This window comes from Corythoichthys intestinalis, chromosome 3 (assembly GCF_030265065.1).
Source record: "Corythoichthys intestinalis isolate RoL2023-P3 chromosome 3, ASM3026506v1, whole genome shotgun sequence".
Taxonomy (NCBI): Eukaryota; Metazoa; Chordata; class Actinopteri; order Syngnathiformes; family Syngnathidae; genus Corythoichthys; species Corythoichthys intestinalis.
The window spans coordinates 53,516,860-53,536,362 of record NC_080397.1 but is presented as its reverse complement, the minus strand read 5'-3'; the positions used below and the strand labels follow the sequence as shown (position 1 = coordinate 53,536,362).

Sequence of the window (19,503 nt, the reverse complement as noted above, 5' to 3'; positions counted from 1 at the left end):
TTAACTTCTCCGATACTCCACACATGATGACAGAAAGAATGGCCCAAATGTGTACATTGTTTTGAAGGAAAAAAAAGTGTTTTAGAACTGCAATTTGAGTGTAAAGCAGGAATTGTATCTATAGTTTAGAACAGTACTTCTCAAATAGTGATGTCAGGGGTGGCACATATGACCTCGGGGAACATGCTTTCCTATTTTTTTTTCCTGTACTGGAATAAAGTGTACTTGCACATCCACTCAGTGGGTGGCAGTGGCGCTCTCATTTACAGAGTGCGCGCAATATTTTTGAACCAAGCAAGAGCACACCGAAAAGAGATATGAAAAGCTGTGAGTGTGCGCCTTTTTCGAAAGCCGTTTTCCAGCCCGACTCACGCAGCGACCTTCTCCGTTCTCACGTGTCCGTCCGAGAAGTGCCATTTTCGGCTTGGGATCGTCACGACGACCGCCCTCACCTACGGTTCTCCCTCGGCCGCCGAGAATGCGCTTTTTATCGTGCCTGTTGGCTTTGACTTTTAATACAGTGAGAGATGAGGAAAGACCACTTTTTACCGTGTCTAAAAATAATTATAGCGGACAGCCGGAAGCCAAATCAATTAAGACGCCACTTAAAAGACATTAGACCCCAATCTCATTGATAAGGCGCTTGTTTTTCAGCGAAAACGTGCCGGATATTGCCAACAATCGTCCCGCTTTGTCAGTGTTAAATCAGTAAACCAGTGAGCACTGTTAGCATGCTCAGTGCTAAATAACCCCACAACATTGCAAAGGAGGTGAGCAGCAGAAAATAAAAACTGTCCTTCTTTCCAAAGACAATCTTTTTTTCTTTTATTTGGCTTTGTTTTTTCAGTCTTTTTTTGGGGGCATATTGTCCTCATGAGTTAAATTTTCTAATCAATTTGAATTTGTTATTATTTACTGATTTCATTACATTTTATTTTTTTGTATTAAGTGGTCAAAAATGTACCGTGAGTGTGTTTTACAGTTTGGATGTGATTTTTTTTAGATTGAGGCAAATTGATGCGCGTTGTCTTTCCTGTTACAAACAAAACATTGTTAATAAAGTTATACTTTATTATAAGTTGATCTATGTTACTTTTTTTTTTTTATCGAAAAAAAGGACAATGTTAGGCAGAGGCGTACTTATAATAGTAATTTTATAGACAAATGATACTATTTACAGTGGCAGCAGAGATTTTGGGGGGGCGTGGAAAATTTACGTCTTCCTTGGGGGGGCGTAACAGAAAATAATTGAGAAGCACTGGTTTAGAAGGACTGAATCAGGGGCATGGAGTATTGATTGTGGTCATTGTGTCTGAAGTTAATGTATGTCTAGTGGTTGCATTTCCATATGAACGGCTGTTGTCTGTCCGACAACGACTTGCCAATTCAAAACCACTTGGGTCATTTTTGCCACCTCTGGGGGAGAGGCCATATCGGCCATTGTTTGGGACTAGCAGGAGTACCAGAATTCTCTGGGACTTCTAGTGTTAATGGAAAAAAAGAGAAAAATCCAACCTTCAAGACAAGTGCATTTATTCAGTGGGGGAAAAAATCCCACATAAAGAAATAATTATTTGACATCAAATAATTTGTGTCACAATTATTAGCACCCCTGGTGCTAATATTTTGTACAACCCCCCCTTTGCCAACAAAACAGCACCTGACCTTCTCCTATAATGTTTCACAAGCTTGATTTTGTGTCTGGTGAACCATTTCTGTGTAAATTTGGCCATATGTTTAGGGTCATTGTCTTGCTGAAAGACCCAGTGACGAGCCATCTTCAGCTTTCAGGCAGAGGGCAACAAATTTTGATTTAAAATGTCCTGGTATTTCAAAGCATTCATGATGCCATGCACCCTAACAAGGTTCCCAGGGTCTTTGAAAGCGAAACAGCCCCACAGCATCACTGACCCACCCCCATATTTCACAGTGGGTATGAGGTGCTTTTCAGCATGCGCATCTTTCGTGGCACGCAAGACCCACTTAGAGTGTTTGTTGCCAAAAACCTCAATCTTGGTCTCCTCTGACCAAAGCATACGGTCCCAGTCAAAGCCCCAATACCGCTTGGCGAACTCCACAGACGTTTGCGTTTATGATTGTGAGTGAGGAAAGATTTTCTCCGTGCATGCCTCCCAAACAGCTTGTTGGCGTGTAGACACTGTGGGTCTGTTTCGCTTCCAAAGGCCCTGGGAACCTTGTTAGGGTGCATGGCATCATGAATGCTTTGAAATACCAGGACATTTTAAATCAAAATCTGTTGCCCGAAAGCTGAAGATGGCTCATCACTGGGTCTTTCAGCAAGACAATGACCCTAAACATATGGCCAAATCTACACAGAAATGGTTCACCAGACACAAAATCAAACTCCTCCCATGGCCATGTCAGTCGCCAGACCTGTTTTTTTTTTATAAAGGGGGTTGTACAAAGTATAAACATCAGGGGTGCTAATAATTGTGACACACATTATTTGATGTCAAATAATTATTTCTTTATGTGGGATTTTTTGCCCCACTGAATAAATGCACTTGTATTGAAGGTTGGATTTTTCTCTTTATTAGAAGCTAGATGACACATCTTAACCAGGGGTGCCAATAATTATGGAGGGCACTGTGGCTCATAGGCAGGGCCGGCCCAGGCCATTTGGGGTCCCTAAGCAAAATCATGCAAAGGGGCCCATATTTTTGGCCCACCATTTCGTCACAGTGTAATGTGAAACCCATACATGCAATCCAACACATTCGTCCATATTTTGTATATTAATCATATTTTGTTGCACTGCATACTTCAGACTTCTCCCCCCAAATGATTGTCAATACTTACAGTAGATAGCGCCAAACCGTTTTCTAAAAGAGGAAAGAAAGAAGTTAAGGAAGAACTTTTATTTTTCTAAGCTTGTAATCAAGTATCAAAACTCACAAAAGTCAAAGCAAACTGTAGCAAACAAAATAGAATATAAATTTAAAAATTGCAAGATTGGGGGCCCCCTAGTGGTCAGGGGCCCTAAGCAGCTGCATAGTCTGCGTATTGGCTGGGCCGGCCCTGCTCATAGGTCTTATTGCGTTAGACCAACATGTTGGCTTGCCCAAATTTTACATCCTTGTTTTTTTTTTTCCAGCTATGACAACTACAGAATTGAGAAACTGTTGGACGGTAGCTGGTCCGTGTTCTGGATCAAGATCTCCTCCTCATGGGTCTGTCTCCTGCTTTACTTCGCCACTCTCGTTGCTCCGATGATATGCCCTAAGCGCTTTGAGGCCTAGGACATGGTCTCCCCACTTGGGTCAGGGGACTTTTAAGTCAAGAGGTGCCCATGTAGCTTTGAGGATCAGCCAAGGGACCAGTGATGTTCTTTTTAAAAAAAAAATTTCTACCCTGAACCAGTGTCCTCTGCTGTACCCAGCTTTGGACTTGAGGAGCATCTGATGCCTTTTTTAAGTCTTATGTGTTAGGCTGTTGATGCCTTGACGGTATTTTTTTCCCGATACTTTTTTACAGTTTCTGTTAATAGACAGTTTTTGTTACAATCTCATTATAAAAGGTCATACGATTTTGTTAACTCATAGGATACATTAATTCATTGGCTGCCATTAACTGTGATAGACAGCCAATACATTGGTCATGTCATTCTATACCATGTGTATTATTATTGTTGTTGGTTTTTTTTTTTTGAGACCCTTTGTGAGGGAATATGTGAAAGCTTGATTACATTCTACAAATTCATCTCTCAGGCTTACACGCAAGTATGCTTTGTTATATTGTGTGTCCTTTTGTAGATGTTTTTTTATGAAGGCAAAAAAAAAAAAAGCTCTTGTTTTAGGATATTTCAGGTTTTGTCGATCTCAGTGCTCCCTTTGAGCAAAATCTTTTTTGGTAGAAAAACTGTCGAGTGTAAGCAAGCCAACCCTATTTAACATTGACAGTCGTAGATGATGTTCTCACTATAAAACATGCGGCCGTTTGCCAAAGTATTCGGCAAAACACTAAACTCTACATTGCAAATGTATTAACTCGAAGGTATTTTCATTCCATTTTCATTTTAACGCAGCCACTTACACTAAAGGCGTTTTTAATCGATTCAACACTGGATGTTGAATAAAGTTACGGTCACGCAAATGCTTGACGACAGTTGTTTTTCCTTACACTTCCAGTAAACTATTGTTTTCCTAATAAATTGATTTTTAGTAACTTATGTACATTTATGCTCATATTGTATTGTGGAAATAATAATCATTAAAATGACCTTTTTTTAAGCCCTTCACATTGTTTTCTTTGTGAAAACCTTTTTACTAGTGTTGCACCGATACAATTTTTTGGGCCCGATACAGATACCTGGCTGTGCAGTATCGGCCGATACTGATGCCATTCCGATACCACTGTTTGGGAAAAAAAAAAAACGAAAACATAAATATACAGTTGTGGTCAAAAGTTTACATACACTTGTGAAGAACATAATGTCATGGCTCTCTTGAGTTTCCAGTTATTTCTACAACTCTGATTTTTCTCTGATAGAGTGATTGGAACAGATACTTCTTTGTCACAAAAAACATTCATGAAGTTTGGTTCTTTTATGACTTTATTATGGGTGAACAGAAAAAAGGGATCCAATTTGCTGGGTCAGAAAATATACATACAGCAGCGCTAATATTTGGTAACATGTCCCTTGGCCATTTTCACTTCAATTAGGCGCTTTTGGTAGCCATCCACAAGCTTCTGGTTGAATCTTTGACCACTCCTCTTGACAGAATTGGTGCAGTTCAGTTAAATTTGATGGCTTTCCGACATGGACTTGTTTCTTCAGCATTGTCCACAATGGGGTTTTGGGAAGGCCATTCGAAAACCTTAATTCTAGCCTGATTTAGCCATTCCATTACCACTTTTGATGTGTATTTGGGGTCATTGTCCTGTTGGAACACCCAACTGCGCCCAAGACCCAATCTTCGGGCCGATGACGTTAGGTTATCTTGAAGAATTTGAAGGTAATCCTCCTTCTTCATTATCCCATTTACTCTCTGTAAAGCACCAGTTCCATTGGTAGCAAAACAGCCCCACAGCATAATACTACCACCACCGTGCTTGACGGTAGGCATGGTGTACTTGGGTTTAAAGGCCTCACCTTTTCTCCTCCAAACATATTGCTGGGCATTGTGGCCAAACAGCTCGATTTTTTTTTCGTCTGACCACAGAACTTTCCTCCAGAAGGTCTTATCTTTGTCCATGTGATCAGCAGCAAACTTCAGTCGAGCCTTAAGGTGCCGCTTTTGGAGCAAGGGCTTCCTTCTTGCACGGCAGCCTCTCAGTCCATGGAGATGCAAAACACGCTTGACTGTGGACACTGCCACCTGTGTTCCAGCAGCTTCTAATTCTTGGCAGATCTGCTTTTTGGTGATTCTCGGTTGAATCTTCACCCTCCTGACCAATTTTCTCTCAGCAGCAGGTGATAGCTTGCGTTTTCTTCCTGATCGTGGCATTGACAAAACAGTGCCATGCACTTTATACTTACAAACAATTGTTTGCACAGTTGCTCTTGGGACCTGCAGCTGCTTTGAAATGACTCCAAGTGACTTTCCTGACTTGTTCAAGTCAATGATTCGCTTTTTCAGATCCATGTATGTATGTTTTTGACCCAGCAGATTTGATCACTTTTTCTGTTAACCCATAATAAAGTCATAAAAGAACCAAATTTCAAGAATGTTTTTTGTGACAAAGAAGTATCTGTTCCAATCACTCTATCGGAGAAAAATCAGAGTTGTAGAAATAACTGGAAACTCAAGAGAGCCATGTCATTATGTTCTTCACAAGTGTATGTAAACTTTTGACCACAACTGTATATACTATATATACACAGTTTGGAGAACAAGTATTTGATTGAGAGTATCAAATACTTGTTCTCCCCACTACATATACATATATACGTATAAGGGATGCAATGATACAGTTAAGTCACGGTTTGGTACGATTTCCGATACAATTCAATACATTTAATGCTCTGAAACAGAAAATACATTTTTTTTTTTTTTTTAATGTTTTTTTATTTGGTAACAAGCAAAAATAACAGTGCCGTCATATAAACAAGCATTTTAGTGCATAATATTTATGTGCTCACTTCTTACTGATCTGAATATATTTTGTGTAAAAGTTCTGAGAACAACCATTACTGTTTGTAAAGTGGGGCACACTGTTGATTGGTCTGAGTCCATCCGTGTCATGTACTGAATTAACAGTATTTGCAGCATTATCTACAGTCACTGGTACGGATTGATTTGGCCCGCTTAACTTCCATTCAGAAATGGCGGTTTCTAATTCATCAATGTAGCATATGGACTACGCGTCGCTCTGGGCTCACGCGGCTCATTGCATGGGATATAATGTAGCACATCTAGGTTGCTATTTGATTATATCTAGTGTGTGCATGCGAGAATTAGCATGGGATCTAACATAGGACATCTAGGTTCCTATTTGATGATATCTAGTGAGTCACTTCTGCTCATTACTGGACAACACCAGCATATGACAATCGACTTTCATAAACAGGACAAGTTTGAAGTACGGCGCTCTTAATTTGCCACTCATTGTCCATCATGAAACCATGAGTTTGCTTAGTCTCCCACGGTTTTAACCTGTCTGATCCCAACGTCATTACAACAGCAGGCGCTAGCTCACGCATGCTAATCGTTTGTGAATGCCATGTTAGATGAGCAGCGTAACATCGCGGATACGCGTTGTAGTAAATATCCTTAATATTGAAGACGAAGGTGTTAATTTCGTATGGTAATTGTAAGACAAAGACATACAGATGTCATGCACCGGGATTTGGGAAGTTAGCTCACGTGGGGAGGACAGTACATTTGCGTTCAAGTGATGCCAGTAGACGGTATCCGCGCCCCCTGCCGATACTGGTATCGGTATCAGTGCTACTTCACTTTTTACACTCGTAAAATTTGGGGTTTCAAAGTACAAATGCAATCTGTGTGTGCATTCATCTTATCAATTCTTATGTTTGAACATCTGAGTTGGTGTTAACAGGGTCAGATGGACTTAAAGCTTCAATCTTTTAATTTGCAAGCCAAACCACACTTGTACAGAATGGTCTATTTATCTGAGCATTGATTTTGATAACATCTTTATTAATAGCATGAATGATGATAATGCCGACACGTTTAGTACCAATACTTATATTCTGAAAAAGGATATAATGGCCCAAATTGAAGTTTTATGATTTATCATAACCATCAGTTGATGAGGGACTGAACTGGTTGTAGTCATCAGGAATGGTGTCTGCGAGAAGAAAGACACATTGTCGTAAATATGATAGAATACAATGATCCCTCGTTTTCAGTGGTCAAGAAGAAGCAGAGCTTATTTACATTTTTTTTGGGGTGTGTTCATTCTATTTATTCAGATTTAACAGCACTGGAAAGATAGGTCCCCCCCACCCCAAAGTACAGTGGTGCCTCTACTTAAGAATGCCTCTACTTACAGAATTTTCAGGTTAAGACCCACCTTAATGGGAAAATATTGCCTCTTTCAGGATAAGAAATACATACTTATAGCTGCTCTGCAATTGGCTATTGCATAGCATTCTTGGCATCCAATTAGCTAAGAGGGACTGTACAGTGTATCACAAAAGTGAGTACACCCCTCGCATTTCTGCAGATATATCTTTTCATGGGACAACACTGACAAAATGAAACTGACACAATAAAAAGTAGTCAGTGTGCAGCTTATACTGTATAATAGAGTTAATTTATTTTCCCCTCAAAACAACTCAAAATGTAGCACAACTATAACGAGTCACATAACATTTCGTAGGGAAAATGACAAGCAGTACTCAATTTGGACATTTAGGGATGTGCATTTTTTCATAGGGGTGTACTCACTTTTGTTGCCAGGGGTTTAGATATTAATGGCTGTATTTTGAGTTATTTTGAGGGGAAAATAAATGAACTCTATTATATATGCTGCACACAGACTACTTTTCATTGTGTCAAAGTATCATTTCGTCAGTGTTGTCCCATGAAAAGACTTAAATATCTGCAGAAATGTGAGGGGTGTACTCACTTTTGTGATACACTGTATTAGAGCTGCAGCTATCGATTATTTTAGTAGTCCATTAATCGATGAACTAGTTAGTTCGAATAATCGAGTATCGGATAAAAATTAAAATACCTGAGGTGAGCCTCAAACGGTATAAAAAAAAACAAAAATGAGTATCTACTGTACGTACAACAAAAGAACAACTGGCTAACTTACATAGCAAAAGTGCGCTAGCTTAAATGCTATAAAATGCTAACGTTTTTTTTCTTTTTTCACAATGCTCTTGATAAAAGGTTCAAACATATATTCCCACAAAAAAAAAAAAAAAAACGGCTAAATGTTAGGGTTGTTCCAATCATGTTTTTTTGCTCCCGATCCAATCGTTTTAGTTTGAGTATCTGCCGATCCCGATATTTCCCGATCCGATTGCTTTTTTTTGCTCCCGATTCAATTCCAATCATTCCCGATAATTTTTCCCGATCATATACATTTTCGCAATGCATTAAGAAAAAAATGAATAAAACTCGGACAAATATATACATTCAACATACAGTATATAAGTACTCTATTTGTTTATTATGACAATAAATCCTCAAGATGGCATTTACATTACTAACATTCTTTCTGTGAGAGGGATCCCCGGATAGAAAGACTTGTGACTTTGTATATTGTGACTAAATATTGCCATCTAGTGTATTTGTTGAGCTTTCAGTAAATGATACTGAACGCCATTCCCAAATGCATGATGGGAAGTGGAACCATGACTGCGTAGTGCTACCAATTGATATATCTTCTCTGCATTGGGAAATAACAAGGTGTTAAGAAAAAAATCAGTTGCTACCTTGCTTCCCCACATTGCTTCCCATGATATTTCTAATCGTAGGGAGAGGGATTGTAAGGCTTTAGCCAATTAAAAAAAGGCTCCAAAGGCAGCCAAAATTCACTCTACTCATTTTACGCTGCCTTTTATCTCTCTTTATAGGTAAAACGGCGCCATTACAGATTGAGCGCGACAATGCGTGAGTGGGTCGTGCAGCGCATGCATTAATTGCGTTAAATATTTTAACGTGATACATTTTTTAAAAAATTAATTACCGCCGTTATTGGGATAAATTTGACAACCCTACCTTAAGCCTAAACTAAAGACTCTGGATAATTTTAACATATTATGTCTGTAACGTTAAATACAATTAGAAAATGATTTAATTAAAAAATATATATATATTAAAAAAAGGCATGGCTGATATTTTTTTGCCAATTCCGATACTTTGAAAATGACGTGATCGGACCCGATCGATTGGTCTATAAACGAAATTACGAATGCATGAAAAAAACATTACCTCAAACAAAAACGTAGCTTATCAGGGAACAGTTGGATTCAGCCATGTGAAATGAGGCAGACCAGAGGGCAGTGTATCCACTCCAATCAATAAAACTAAATGCAAACACTTTCAAAATAAACTATTACAACGCCACTATAATTAAACGAATACTCAAAGCAATAAAATTGAATTCGAATATTTTTTTCTATTCGAATACTCGAGTTAATCGATTAATCGTTGCAGCACTACATGTGTGTATGTGTGTATCCCAGCATCCTCTTCATTTGCCCCTTGTGTTCCGACAGCTTTACATGAGTGTATTAACTTTGATTTGTGATTCTTTTTTGATTATTGTGCAATTATTTAATAGCGTGCCGCACAAATGCTATTTTTAGACCTTACGTCGCCACCTTAACCAGGAAGTGGGTCAACAAAGACACGCCCTCGCATACAAACTATGTTTTTACTGCTTGTTTTCTGCCGGTAATCTTTCAAAAAAGAACATGCCGAGTAAACACTGCTGCTATGGAACTTGTAGAAACGACTCTAGACATTACGACATATGAAGGATGTTTTCTTCATACGTTTCTCGAAGCCAAAAAATACCAAAAATGTGAAGAATGGATCAACTTGTGCGGACGTCAAAAGACCAGTTTAACGCCAGCAAGGTGAAGCCATTCACCTTAATTTGCAGTGAACATTTTGTTGGGGGCCATGGTCGTACAGAGGCTGAAGAGGTAAGCCATTTTGATATTTGATACTAATAAAAATAATAAAGTAACAGGGTGTTAGGTTTTGTGTTTGGTTTCTCCTTGTGTGACTTGTCCCTGTGATTACCCATTGCTCTCACCTGTGTGTGTTTTCCCAGTGTATCCTGCAATCTGCATCCACCTGTGTTACCCAGCTGTTCCTCGTCTCGTTACCCCTTGTCTGCGTATATAATGACCCAGTTTCTTGTCACTTCTTGTTGCATCATTGTCTATGTCTGTCTTTACCAAAGTCAAGACCCGTCCAAGCCCTCGCATACCTGTCCATCCGTTTAAGTAAGTTTTGTTGATCCATAGTCCTTTTGTTTGTACTTTGTGATTTTTGTTAGTTATTATTAAAACGTTTTTTGAGTTCACTGCCTTGCTGCCTTTTTTTGTTTCCCTGCATTTGGGTCCACACCACCTGCCTGCCCGCTCATTCCTGACATAATGACGCAACCAATTGTGGACCCAGCGGGAAAGATCCGGCACCGGCGTGCACGCCGACGTTCATCCGCCCGTTCCCCTGATTATGTACTGCCTCGCCACGTTTTTTTAGATTCCGATTTTTCAGATTTTGAAGAATATCACAGTTCATATGATTTTCTTTCTGACACCGACTCCTACCCAGATTTTGATGCCATGCCCTATTCTTCACCCTCTCAGTTTTTGTCACGCCTCAGTCATACCACGTCCCCTTCCCAGCCTTTTTCCCTGGACCCTTACCTGGGTTCCCGTTTGGCTATCTACACTGGACCTCCGCGTGGTGGCCAGCGGGGGCGCCCAGGTAAGGGCCGTGGTTCCTACTACCCTCCTTCACCATGTAATGTGCCACCCAGTCTGCCACAGAACATCGTCCGGAAGCCTCAGCGTGCTCGTCCACGCCGACGGCATGGACCCGCGCCGGCTCCCCGCAGTCAAGTTCCTCCCGCGCCGGCTCCACGCAGTCAAGTTCCTCCCGCGCCGGCTCCCCGCAGTCAAGTGCCTCCCGCGCCGGCTCCCCGCAGTCAAGTGCCTCCCGCGCCGGCTCCCCGCAGTCAAGTGCCTCCCGCGCCGGCTCCACGCAGTCAAGTTCCTCCCGCGCCGGCTCCACGCAGTCAAGTTCCTCCCGCGCCGGCTCCACGCAGTCAAGTTCCTCCCGCGCCGGCTCCCCGCAGTCAAGTTCCTCCCGCGCCGGCTCCCCGCAGTCAAGTGCCTCCCGCGCCGGCTCCCCGCAGTCAAGTGCCTCCCGCGCCGGCTCCCCGCAGTCAAGTGCCTCCCGCGCCGGCTCCCCGCAGTCAAGTGCCTCCCGCGCCGGCTCCCCGCAGTCAAGTTCCTCCCGCGCCGGCTCCCCGCAGTCAAGTGCCTCCCGCGCCGACTCCCCGCAGTCAAGTGCCCGCGCCGACTCCCCGCAGTCAAGTGCCCGGGCCGACTGCACCAGCAGACTCCTGCGACCCCGCTGCTGTCCCGCCAGCAGACGACCAAGCTGCTGTCCCGCCAGCAGACGACTCCGCTGCTGTCCCGCCAGCAGACGACTCCGCTGCTGTTCCGCCAGCAGTCTCCTGCGACCCCGCTGCTGTTCCGCCAGCAGTCTCCTGCGACCCCGCTGCTGTTCCGCCAGCAGACTCCTGCGACTCCGCTGCTGTCCCGCCAGCAGACTCCTGCGACTCCGCTGCTGTCCCGCCAGCAGACTCCGGCGACTCCGCTGCTGTCCCGCCAGCAGACTCCGGCGACTCCGCTGCTGTCCCGCCAGCAGACTCCGGCGACTCCGCTGCTGTCCCGCCAGCAGACGACGGCGACTCCGCTGCTGTCACGCCAGCAGACGACGGCGACTCCGCTGCTGTCACGCCAGCAGACGACGACGACTCCGCTGCTGTCACGCCAGCAGACGACGACGACTCCGCTGCTGCCACGCCAGCAGACGACGACGACTCCGCTGCTGTCACGCCAGCAGACGACGACGACTCCGCTGCTGTCACGCCAGCAGACGACGACAACTCCGACTCTGTTCCTGGTCCGCACGACGACTCCGACTCTGTTCCTGGTCCGCACGACGACTCCGACTCTGTTCCAGGTCCGCACGACGACTCCGACTCCGTTCCTGGTCCGCACGACGGCTCCGACTCCGTTCCTGGTCCGCACGACGGCTCCGACTCTGTTCCTGGTCCGCACGACGGCTCCGACTCCGTTCCTGGTCCGCACGACGGCTCCGACTCCGTTCCTGGTCCGCACGACAACTCCGACTCCGTTCCTGGTCCGCACGACGACTCCGACTCCGTCCCTGGTCCGCACGACGACTCCGACTCTGTTCCTGACCCTCGCCCCGATGATGCCGCTCCCCGTTTCCTGCCACAACGTGGCGGTATGGACGACCGAGCACTACCTCGTCTGGGACGCCCGCCTGATCTGTCCGTGCGGTCACCCAATGTCTGGCGCCCCGGGCGCACTCCCGATCGACCCGTGCGATCGGCCCACGTCTGGCGTCCTGGACGCCCGCCTGACTGGCCGTGACGGGCTGGTGTTGCTCCCTCCTCTGAGCAACCTTCTGACTTTTTGTTTCCTCGGGACGTCTGGGATCCGTCCCTTGAGGGGGGGGTACTGTTAGGTTTTGTGTTTGGTTTCTCCTTGTGTGACTTGTCCCTGTGATTACCCATTGCTCTCACCTGTGTGTGTTTTCCCAGTGTATCCTGCAATCTGCATCCACCTGTGTTACCCAGCTGTTCCTCGTCTCGTTACCCCTTGTCTGCGTATATAATGACCCAGTTTCTTGTCACTTCTTGTTGCATCATTGTCTATGTCTGTCTTTACCAAAGTCAAGACCCGTCCAAGCCCTCGCGTACCTGTCCATCCGTTTAAGTAAGTTTTGTTGATCCATAGTCCTTTTGTTTGTACTTTGTGATTTTTGTTAGTTATTATTAAAACGTTTTTTGAGTTCACTGCCTTGCTGCCTTTTTTTGTTTCCCTGCATTTGGGTCCACACCACCTGCCTGCCCGCTCATTCCTGACACAGGGTTCTAATGTGGCAGTTGTGTTTTGCATGCTGTTCCTGTATGACTGATGACAGCGTGAGAGAGGTGCGGAAGTGTTTTACATTCTCTTTTAATGTTTTTATTGGCGTTGGTTACGGCGGACAGTAGCCGTGTTGTGCTTGCGACTTCCTTGCCGATGTTACAATAATAATTAGGGCTGTCAAAATTATCGCGTTAACGAGCGGTAATTAATTTTTAAAATTAATCCCGTTAAAATATTTGACGCAATTAACGCACAAATGACCCGCTCAAACAGATTTAAATGAGAGCACAGTGAAAGGTGTACTTGTTGTGTTTTTCGGAGTTTTGCCGCCCTCTGCTGGCGCTTGGGTGCGACTGATTTTATAGGCTTCAGCATTCATGAGCATTGTGTAAGTAATTATTGACATCAACAATGGCAGGCTACTAGTTTATTTTTTGATTGAAAATTTTACAAATTTTATTAAAACGAAAACATGAAGAGGGGTTTTGATATGAAATTTCTATAACTTGTCTTTTAAGAACTACAAGTCTTTCTATTCATGGATCGCTTTAACAGAATGTTAATAATGGTAATGCCATCTTGTTGATTTATTGTTATAATAAAGAAATACAGTACTTATGTACCGTATGTTGAATGTATATATCCATCTTGTGTCTTATCTTTCCATTCCAACAATAATTTACAGAAAAATATGGCATATTTTAGAGATGGTTTGAATTGCGATTAATTCCGATTAATTAATTTTTAAGCTGTAATTAACTCGATTTTTAATCGTTTGACACCCCTAATAATAATAAATTGGAAATAAAGTGTTTTCATTAGGGATGTGTGCGATTAGATGTTTAATCGTTTAATGGACTATTCATAATTAAACATTTCTTATTTACTAGTGTTTGGGGCTGTAGAACGAATGAATCCAATTATAAGTATTCATATGGGAAAACCAGGTCCTGGAATGAATTAAATGTGCATGTAGAGGTACCACTGTATTTTTTAATGTTTTTTTTTAATTGGAAAAAATCCGCGATGGACTGAAGGCGCGAAATTTGAAGCACAAAGTAGCGAGGGATCACTGTACTAGTACATCCTCGTGAAACTGCAAATGATAGTCACCGTTGCATCTGTACTTGAGGTTGGACCAGATGATGTTCTCCTGGGAGAAGCAGAAGACACCTAGCCTGCCGCCTCTCATGCTGGTGTCAAGTGTCACGCCAGTGTCGGCTACCAGGTCCGAGCCCTCGAAGAACCGAGCCCTATTTAACAGAAGGAAAATACCGTAATTTTTGCACTATAAGGCGCACCTGACTATAAGCCACCACCCACCAAATGTGACACGAAAACGGCATTTGTTCTTAGATAAACCGCACTGGACTATAAGCCGCAGCTGTCCTCACTGTATTATGGGATATTTACACCAAAAGATATTAACCCTTAAACACCTAAGCCTATTTTGGCCAAATTTGCATGCATTTGATGTTGCCTTTATATTTCAAAGAAAAAATTGTTCACAATGGCCAAGTTGGGTCCCTTTTTTAAGGACACCTTGAACTTCATGTCCAAACTGTTGTTTTCTTCACTGACCAATTATAATCCACATTTTGGACCTAAAAAGACAAAAAAATTCCCAAAATATTTTTTCAAAATTTGTAATGTTGATGTCTCATTGACAACCAAACATGCTCGACCAACCGTTTTGAAGCTTGATAATATTTATTTAACTTGTTAGGATAAACATTCAATAGAAAAAATAAGATTGAATAGTTTTATGTTTGACAATTCAACACAAACAGCAGGTATGGTCATAGGCATTTTTGGCCTTTACACATACTATGGTCAAAACAGGTTATATACAGTGCAAAATAGTGAGAAAAAATATATATATATCATCCAACACAAGAAGGGTTTGGAGGATATCTCTTTGTGAAGTTAGGTATTGTACCCATCACCTTATCAAAGGTATATATGTACATGCAATTAAGCTTCTTGAACATACATCTAAAAATTGAAAAAATTCCTAGTGAAGAAACAAATATATATAACATTGAAAAAAAGTATTAAAAAAAATATTGACAAGTAGTTCAGTTCAATTTTTTCAGGCATGCGACCCAATAAAGTTTTTTTTTTTTTTTTTTGCGCACTCAATAAAGTGTTTTTGAACAGGTCACTGAGGTGCGTCACATACAACGTCACACAGCCTACTCTTCTGCCGTTTGCGCGCTGCTGTCACTTCTACTCGCCGAGACGCAGACTAATCCGAGGAGAACATGACAAATGCAGCTCATCCTATTCCTTGAGTTAATGAAATAATGCATTAGCTTGCGCTAAATTTAGTTTTCGATTCATTCTGGACGTTTCAAAGTCGCTCGCTCAATCCAACTGGCCGTTGCTTGCTTTGCGTGTCTCCTTTTCCTTAGTTGGCGCCTTGGTCGTCAATTTATTAAAAATGTTCACATTAGGTTCGTCATTCTTGACATCACAACGGCTCTTGGGATATGTAGTCTTTTGTGTTGCTTTCGGTTTTGAAAAAAGGACAAGAAATGATGGAAATATGGAGATAGACACATGGTCCATGCAGCGTTTTAATGCATATTTATGAGTGCAATAAAACTATAAAACTCAAATGACATTATCTCCCGTTTTACTTGGTCGATTGACTTCAAATAAAAATTTGTGTGGACATCAACTTCCGTACTTTCAAATGAAAGCAACCAGGTGCACGTGGGTGAGGTAATCACAGCGTTACGAGGTTTCAAAGATGATATGCGTAAACGTGTCGCATCCGACACGTTCGGTGTTAAAGGGTTAACCGGTAATGCTTTATTTGTTAGCAGCATTATGCAACTGTCATGAGACCAAATGAACCACCATGAAGCTTTGAACCAATTGACTGCAAAGCTTTATTGCTTCAAGAAGCTTCGTTTGGTCATCACTGCTCCCACCTCTGCTGCCACCTGCTGTGAACACTGTTGTAATCCAATTTGCCTCCTAGCATGCATTATAGTGCTACAGATGTAAGGAACAATCAAAATTCATGTTCTGTGCTAATTATTTCCTCAGTTACTGGTTCAGTTAATTCATTAATTGCTACTTATTGTATCTGCTAACATTTTATTTGACAGTGGCACCATAAGACTGTCATTAGACAATCATAACTATGACATGACACTGTTATGAGCATTCATGAATGCCTATAACATATGTCATTTAGTGCTATCCGGCAAATTATATCTCTTTTGAATGGATATAAAAGATCCAAACAGAACATAAATGGCGTTAGTAACATAATTTGCCGGATGACACTTCATAGTGTCATGTTATAAATATGACCGTCTTATGACAGTTTTATGACGCCACTGTCAAATAAAGTGCTACCAAATACCATAACAAGCAATGAAGGAAACAACTGGAACAGTAACTGAAGAAATAATGAGCACAGAACATAAATTTTGATTGCTATTTACATCTTTAGCACTGCAATGCATGCTAGGAGGCATGTATTGCCTATGACCCCCCCCCCCCAAAAAAGCCAAACTGGACTATAAGCCGCAGGATTCAAAATGAAAGAAAAAAAGTAGTGGCTTATAGTCCGAAAATTACGGTATTTAGTAGTGCTGTCATTTCGAACAGGTGTGACAAGTGAACTAATTATCTTTTACTTAACCCTGAAAAGATAGAAGTCCTTATAACTGGCCCAAAAACTGTGAGAGAATCTTTAACTGCCCAGATCGTCACTCTGGACAATGTAAGTGTAGCCTCCAGCACCACAGTTAAAAACCTAGGAGTTCTATTTGACCCAGACTTATCATTTAAAGCTCATATTAAACAAACCTGCAGAACAGCCTTTTTTCACCTGCGCAATATAGCCAAAATTAGAAATATTTTGTCTAAAAACCATGCTGAAAAATCACTCGTTCGTTACATCTAGATTGGATTACTGTAACTCCTTACTTGCAGCTTGTCCTAAAAGTTCTCTAATAGGTCTTCAGCTAGTCCAGAACGCAGCAGCAAGACTTTTAACAGGAACTAATAGAAGAGAGCACACCACCCCTGTGCTCCAGGCCCTTCACTGGCTTCCAGTCGAGTTTAGAATTAAATTTATAATCCTCCTCACATTTAAGACCATCGATGGTTTGGGGCCATCTTATCTCACCGATGCGCTGGTTCCATACTGCCCCAACAGAACACTCGGTTCTCAGAATGCAGGTCTACTGGTAGTTCCCAGGGTCTCTAAAAGAGCAGTAGGAGCTAGAGCCTTTAGCTACCAAGATCCTATCTTATGGAATCAGCTTCCAGCTAGTATTAAGGAAGCCCACACAGTCTGTACATTTAAGATTAGACTAAAAACGTTTCTATTTGACAAAGCTTATGGTCAGGCTAGTTGAAATTGGACTAGACTCACAGTTCAGTCTAAGCTGCACCAGAAGCTATAATGTTGGGGGGAGTACAGTCCTATCCCCTTTTTCTCACTCTACCTACCACTTGTGTTTACTTTATTTCTATTTCTAATTCTAATATCTAGTTGACTAGTCTCTTCATCACTAGTCACCCGGTGTCCCCTTTGGGCTATTTTTCAGCCGCAGCCTCCTGACTGTCCTGACCCCTGGCTGGATGGACGTCCTCGCTTCCCAAAGGGTTTTAGCAGTTTTTCCTTGTAGACATGGAGGGTCTAAGGATGGGGGATGGCCAGGACATGAACTTTATCCAATTCATCTACTGTTTCTGACTGTGTATCATATTGACTCTGTAAAGCCCTTTGAGACAACTTGTTGCGATATAGGGCGATACAAATAAAATTGAATTGAAGTGTATGACTGTCATTACCTGATATAACCAACTTGTGGTCTATGCTGGAGAAACCATCGATAGGACACTTTGTCTTTCCAGCCGACATTCCTGGGGTCTTTCCAAAGAAGACGAACTTGCTGCGGAGTGTCTCCGGTGTGCCACAGGGAGTTCCGAAGATACTCTCCAGGTCCAGTTTTGGACTTTACCGCCTGATGGAGATGGACATATAAGTGAAAACAGATCAAATTGAACAAATTCACCAAGACAACCTTTAGTTGAATTCCGGGCTCGGCCACGGCTCGGAAAGGAGCAGCTTGCCAGTAGGTCTGCTCCGTCTGTTTCCACATGACCACGTAGAAGGACGACGAGTCCTGGTAACCGAAGATGAAGCCTGCGTAGTCGTCATCTGTTACAGTGTTGACGTGGAACGTTCCTTCAAAGTCCACGCCACTGAAAGCTGTGTAGCCTGCACAGGAAGAGGCGGCATTTAGTACATTCTCCGAGCATAGGAATAAACACCAGGACTACAATACGCACCTACAGCTAGGCCTGGGTCAGAGTTCATGGTCTGAACTATCTCCATCCCCTATAAATAAATCAGAATCATTACATTCGTAAGTCAGAGGGTCTCAAAACCTTTTGAGTCCAGAGACTCTTTGTTGTGGGGGACTTACAGTACCCTCCATAATTATTGGCACCCCTGGTTAAGGTGTGTTTTTTTAGCTTCTAATAGGCTTCAACTGGGAGCACACGGTCCCAGTCTTCAACTGGGAGCATGTGCTTTGGTCAGATGAGACCAAGATTGAGCTTTTTAGAACCATACACTCTAAGTGGGTCTGGCGTGCCACGAAAGACGCGCATGCTGAAAAGTACCTCATACCCACTGTGAAGTATGGGGGTGGGTCAGTGATGCTGTGGGGCTGTTTCGCTTCCAAAGGCCCTGGGAACCTTGTTAGGGTGCATGGCATCATGAATGCTTTGAAATACCAGGACATTTTAAATCAAAATCTGTTGCCCTCTGCCCGAAAGCTGAAGATGGGTCGTCACTGGGTCTTTCAGAAAGATAATGACCCTAAACATATGGCCAAATCGACCCAGAAATGGTTCACCAGACACAAAATCAAGCTCCTCCCATGGCCATCTCAGTCCCCAGACTTCATATATACAGTGCCTTGCAAAAGTATTCGGCCCCCTTGAACCTTGCAACCTTTCGCCACATTTCAGGCTTCAAACATAAAGATATAAAATTGTAATTTTCTGTCAAGAATCAACAACAAGTGGGACACAATCGTGAAGTGGAACAAAATTTATTGGATAATTTAAACTTTTTTAACAAATAAAAAACTGAAAAGTGGGGCGTGCAATATTATTCGGCCCCCTTGCGTTAATACTTTGTAGCGCCACCTTTTGCTCCAATTACAGCTGCAAGTTGCTTGGGGTATGTTTCTATCAGTTTTGCACATCGAGAGACTGACATTCTTGCCCATTCTTCCTTGCAAAACAGCTCGAGCTCAGTGAGGTTGGATGGAGAGTGTTTGTGAACAGCAGTCTTCAGCTCTTTCCACAGATTCTCGATTGGATTCAGGTGTGGACTTTGACTTGGCCATTCTAACACCTGGATACGT

The 19,503-nt window shown here is 42.6% G+C and overlaps 2 protein-coding genes across 3 annotated transcripts in view; one reads left to right on the top strand and one right to left on the bottom strand.

Annotated features, from left to right (window-relative positions):
• serinc5 (serine incorporator 5) overlaps positions 1-4,265 on the top strand; it is a 55,332-nt gene extending 51,067 nt beyond the window's left edge. The window contains exon 12 of the mRNA XM_057832602.1: positions 3,116-4,265. Coding sequence (XP_057688585.1) covers positions 3,116-3,260 — 145 coding nt within the window. The 3' untranslated portion in view covers positions 3,261-4,265. The remainder of the gene's footprint in view (positions 1-3,115) is intronic.
• A 1,784-nt stretch (positions 4,266-6,049) lies between these two features.
• thbs4a (thrombospondin 4a) overlaps positions 6,050-19,503 on the bottom strand; it is a 55,878-nt gene continuing 42,424 nt past the window's right edge. For both annotated transcript variants that reach the window (XM_057832816.1, XM_057832815.1), the window contains 5 exons: positions 18,416-18,464; positions 18,148-18,344; positions 17,915-18,087; positions 14,207-14,346; positions 6,050-7,275 (listed from right to left, as the gene is read on the bottom strand). In XM_057832816.1, the coding sequence (XP_057688799.1) occupies positions 7,211-7,275; positions 14,207-14,346; positions 17,915-18,087; positions 18,148-18,344; positions 18,416-18,464 (624 nt within the window). In that variant the 3' untranslated portion in view covers positions 6,050-7,210. The remainder of the gene's footprint in view (positions 7,276-14,206; positions 14,347-17,914; positions 18,088-18,147; positions 18,345-18,415; positions 18,465-19,503) is intronic.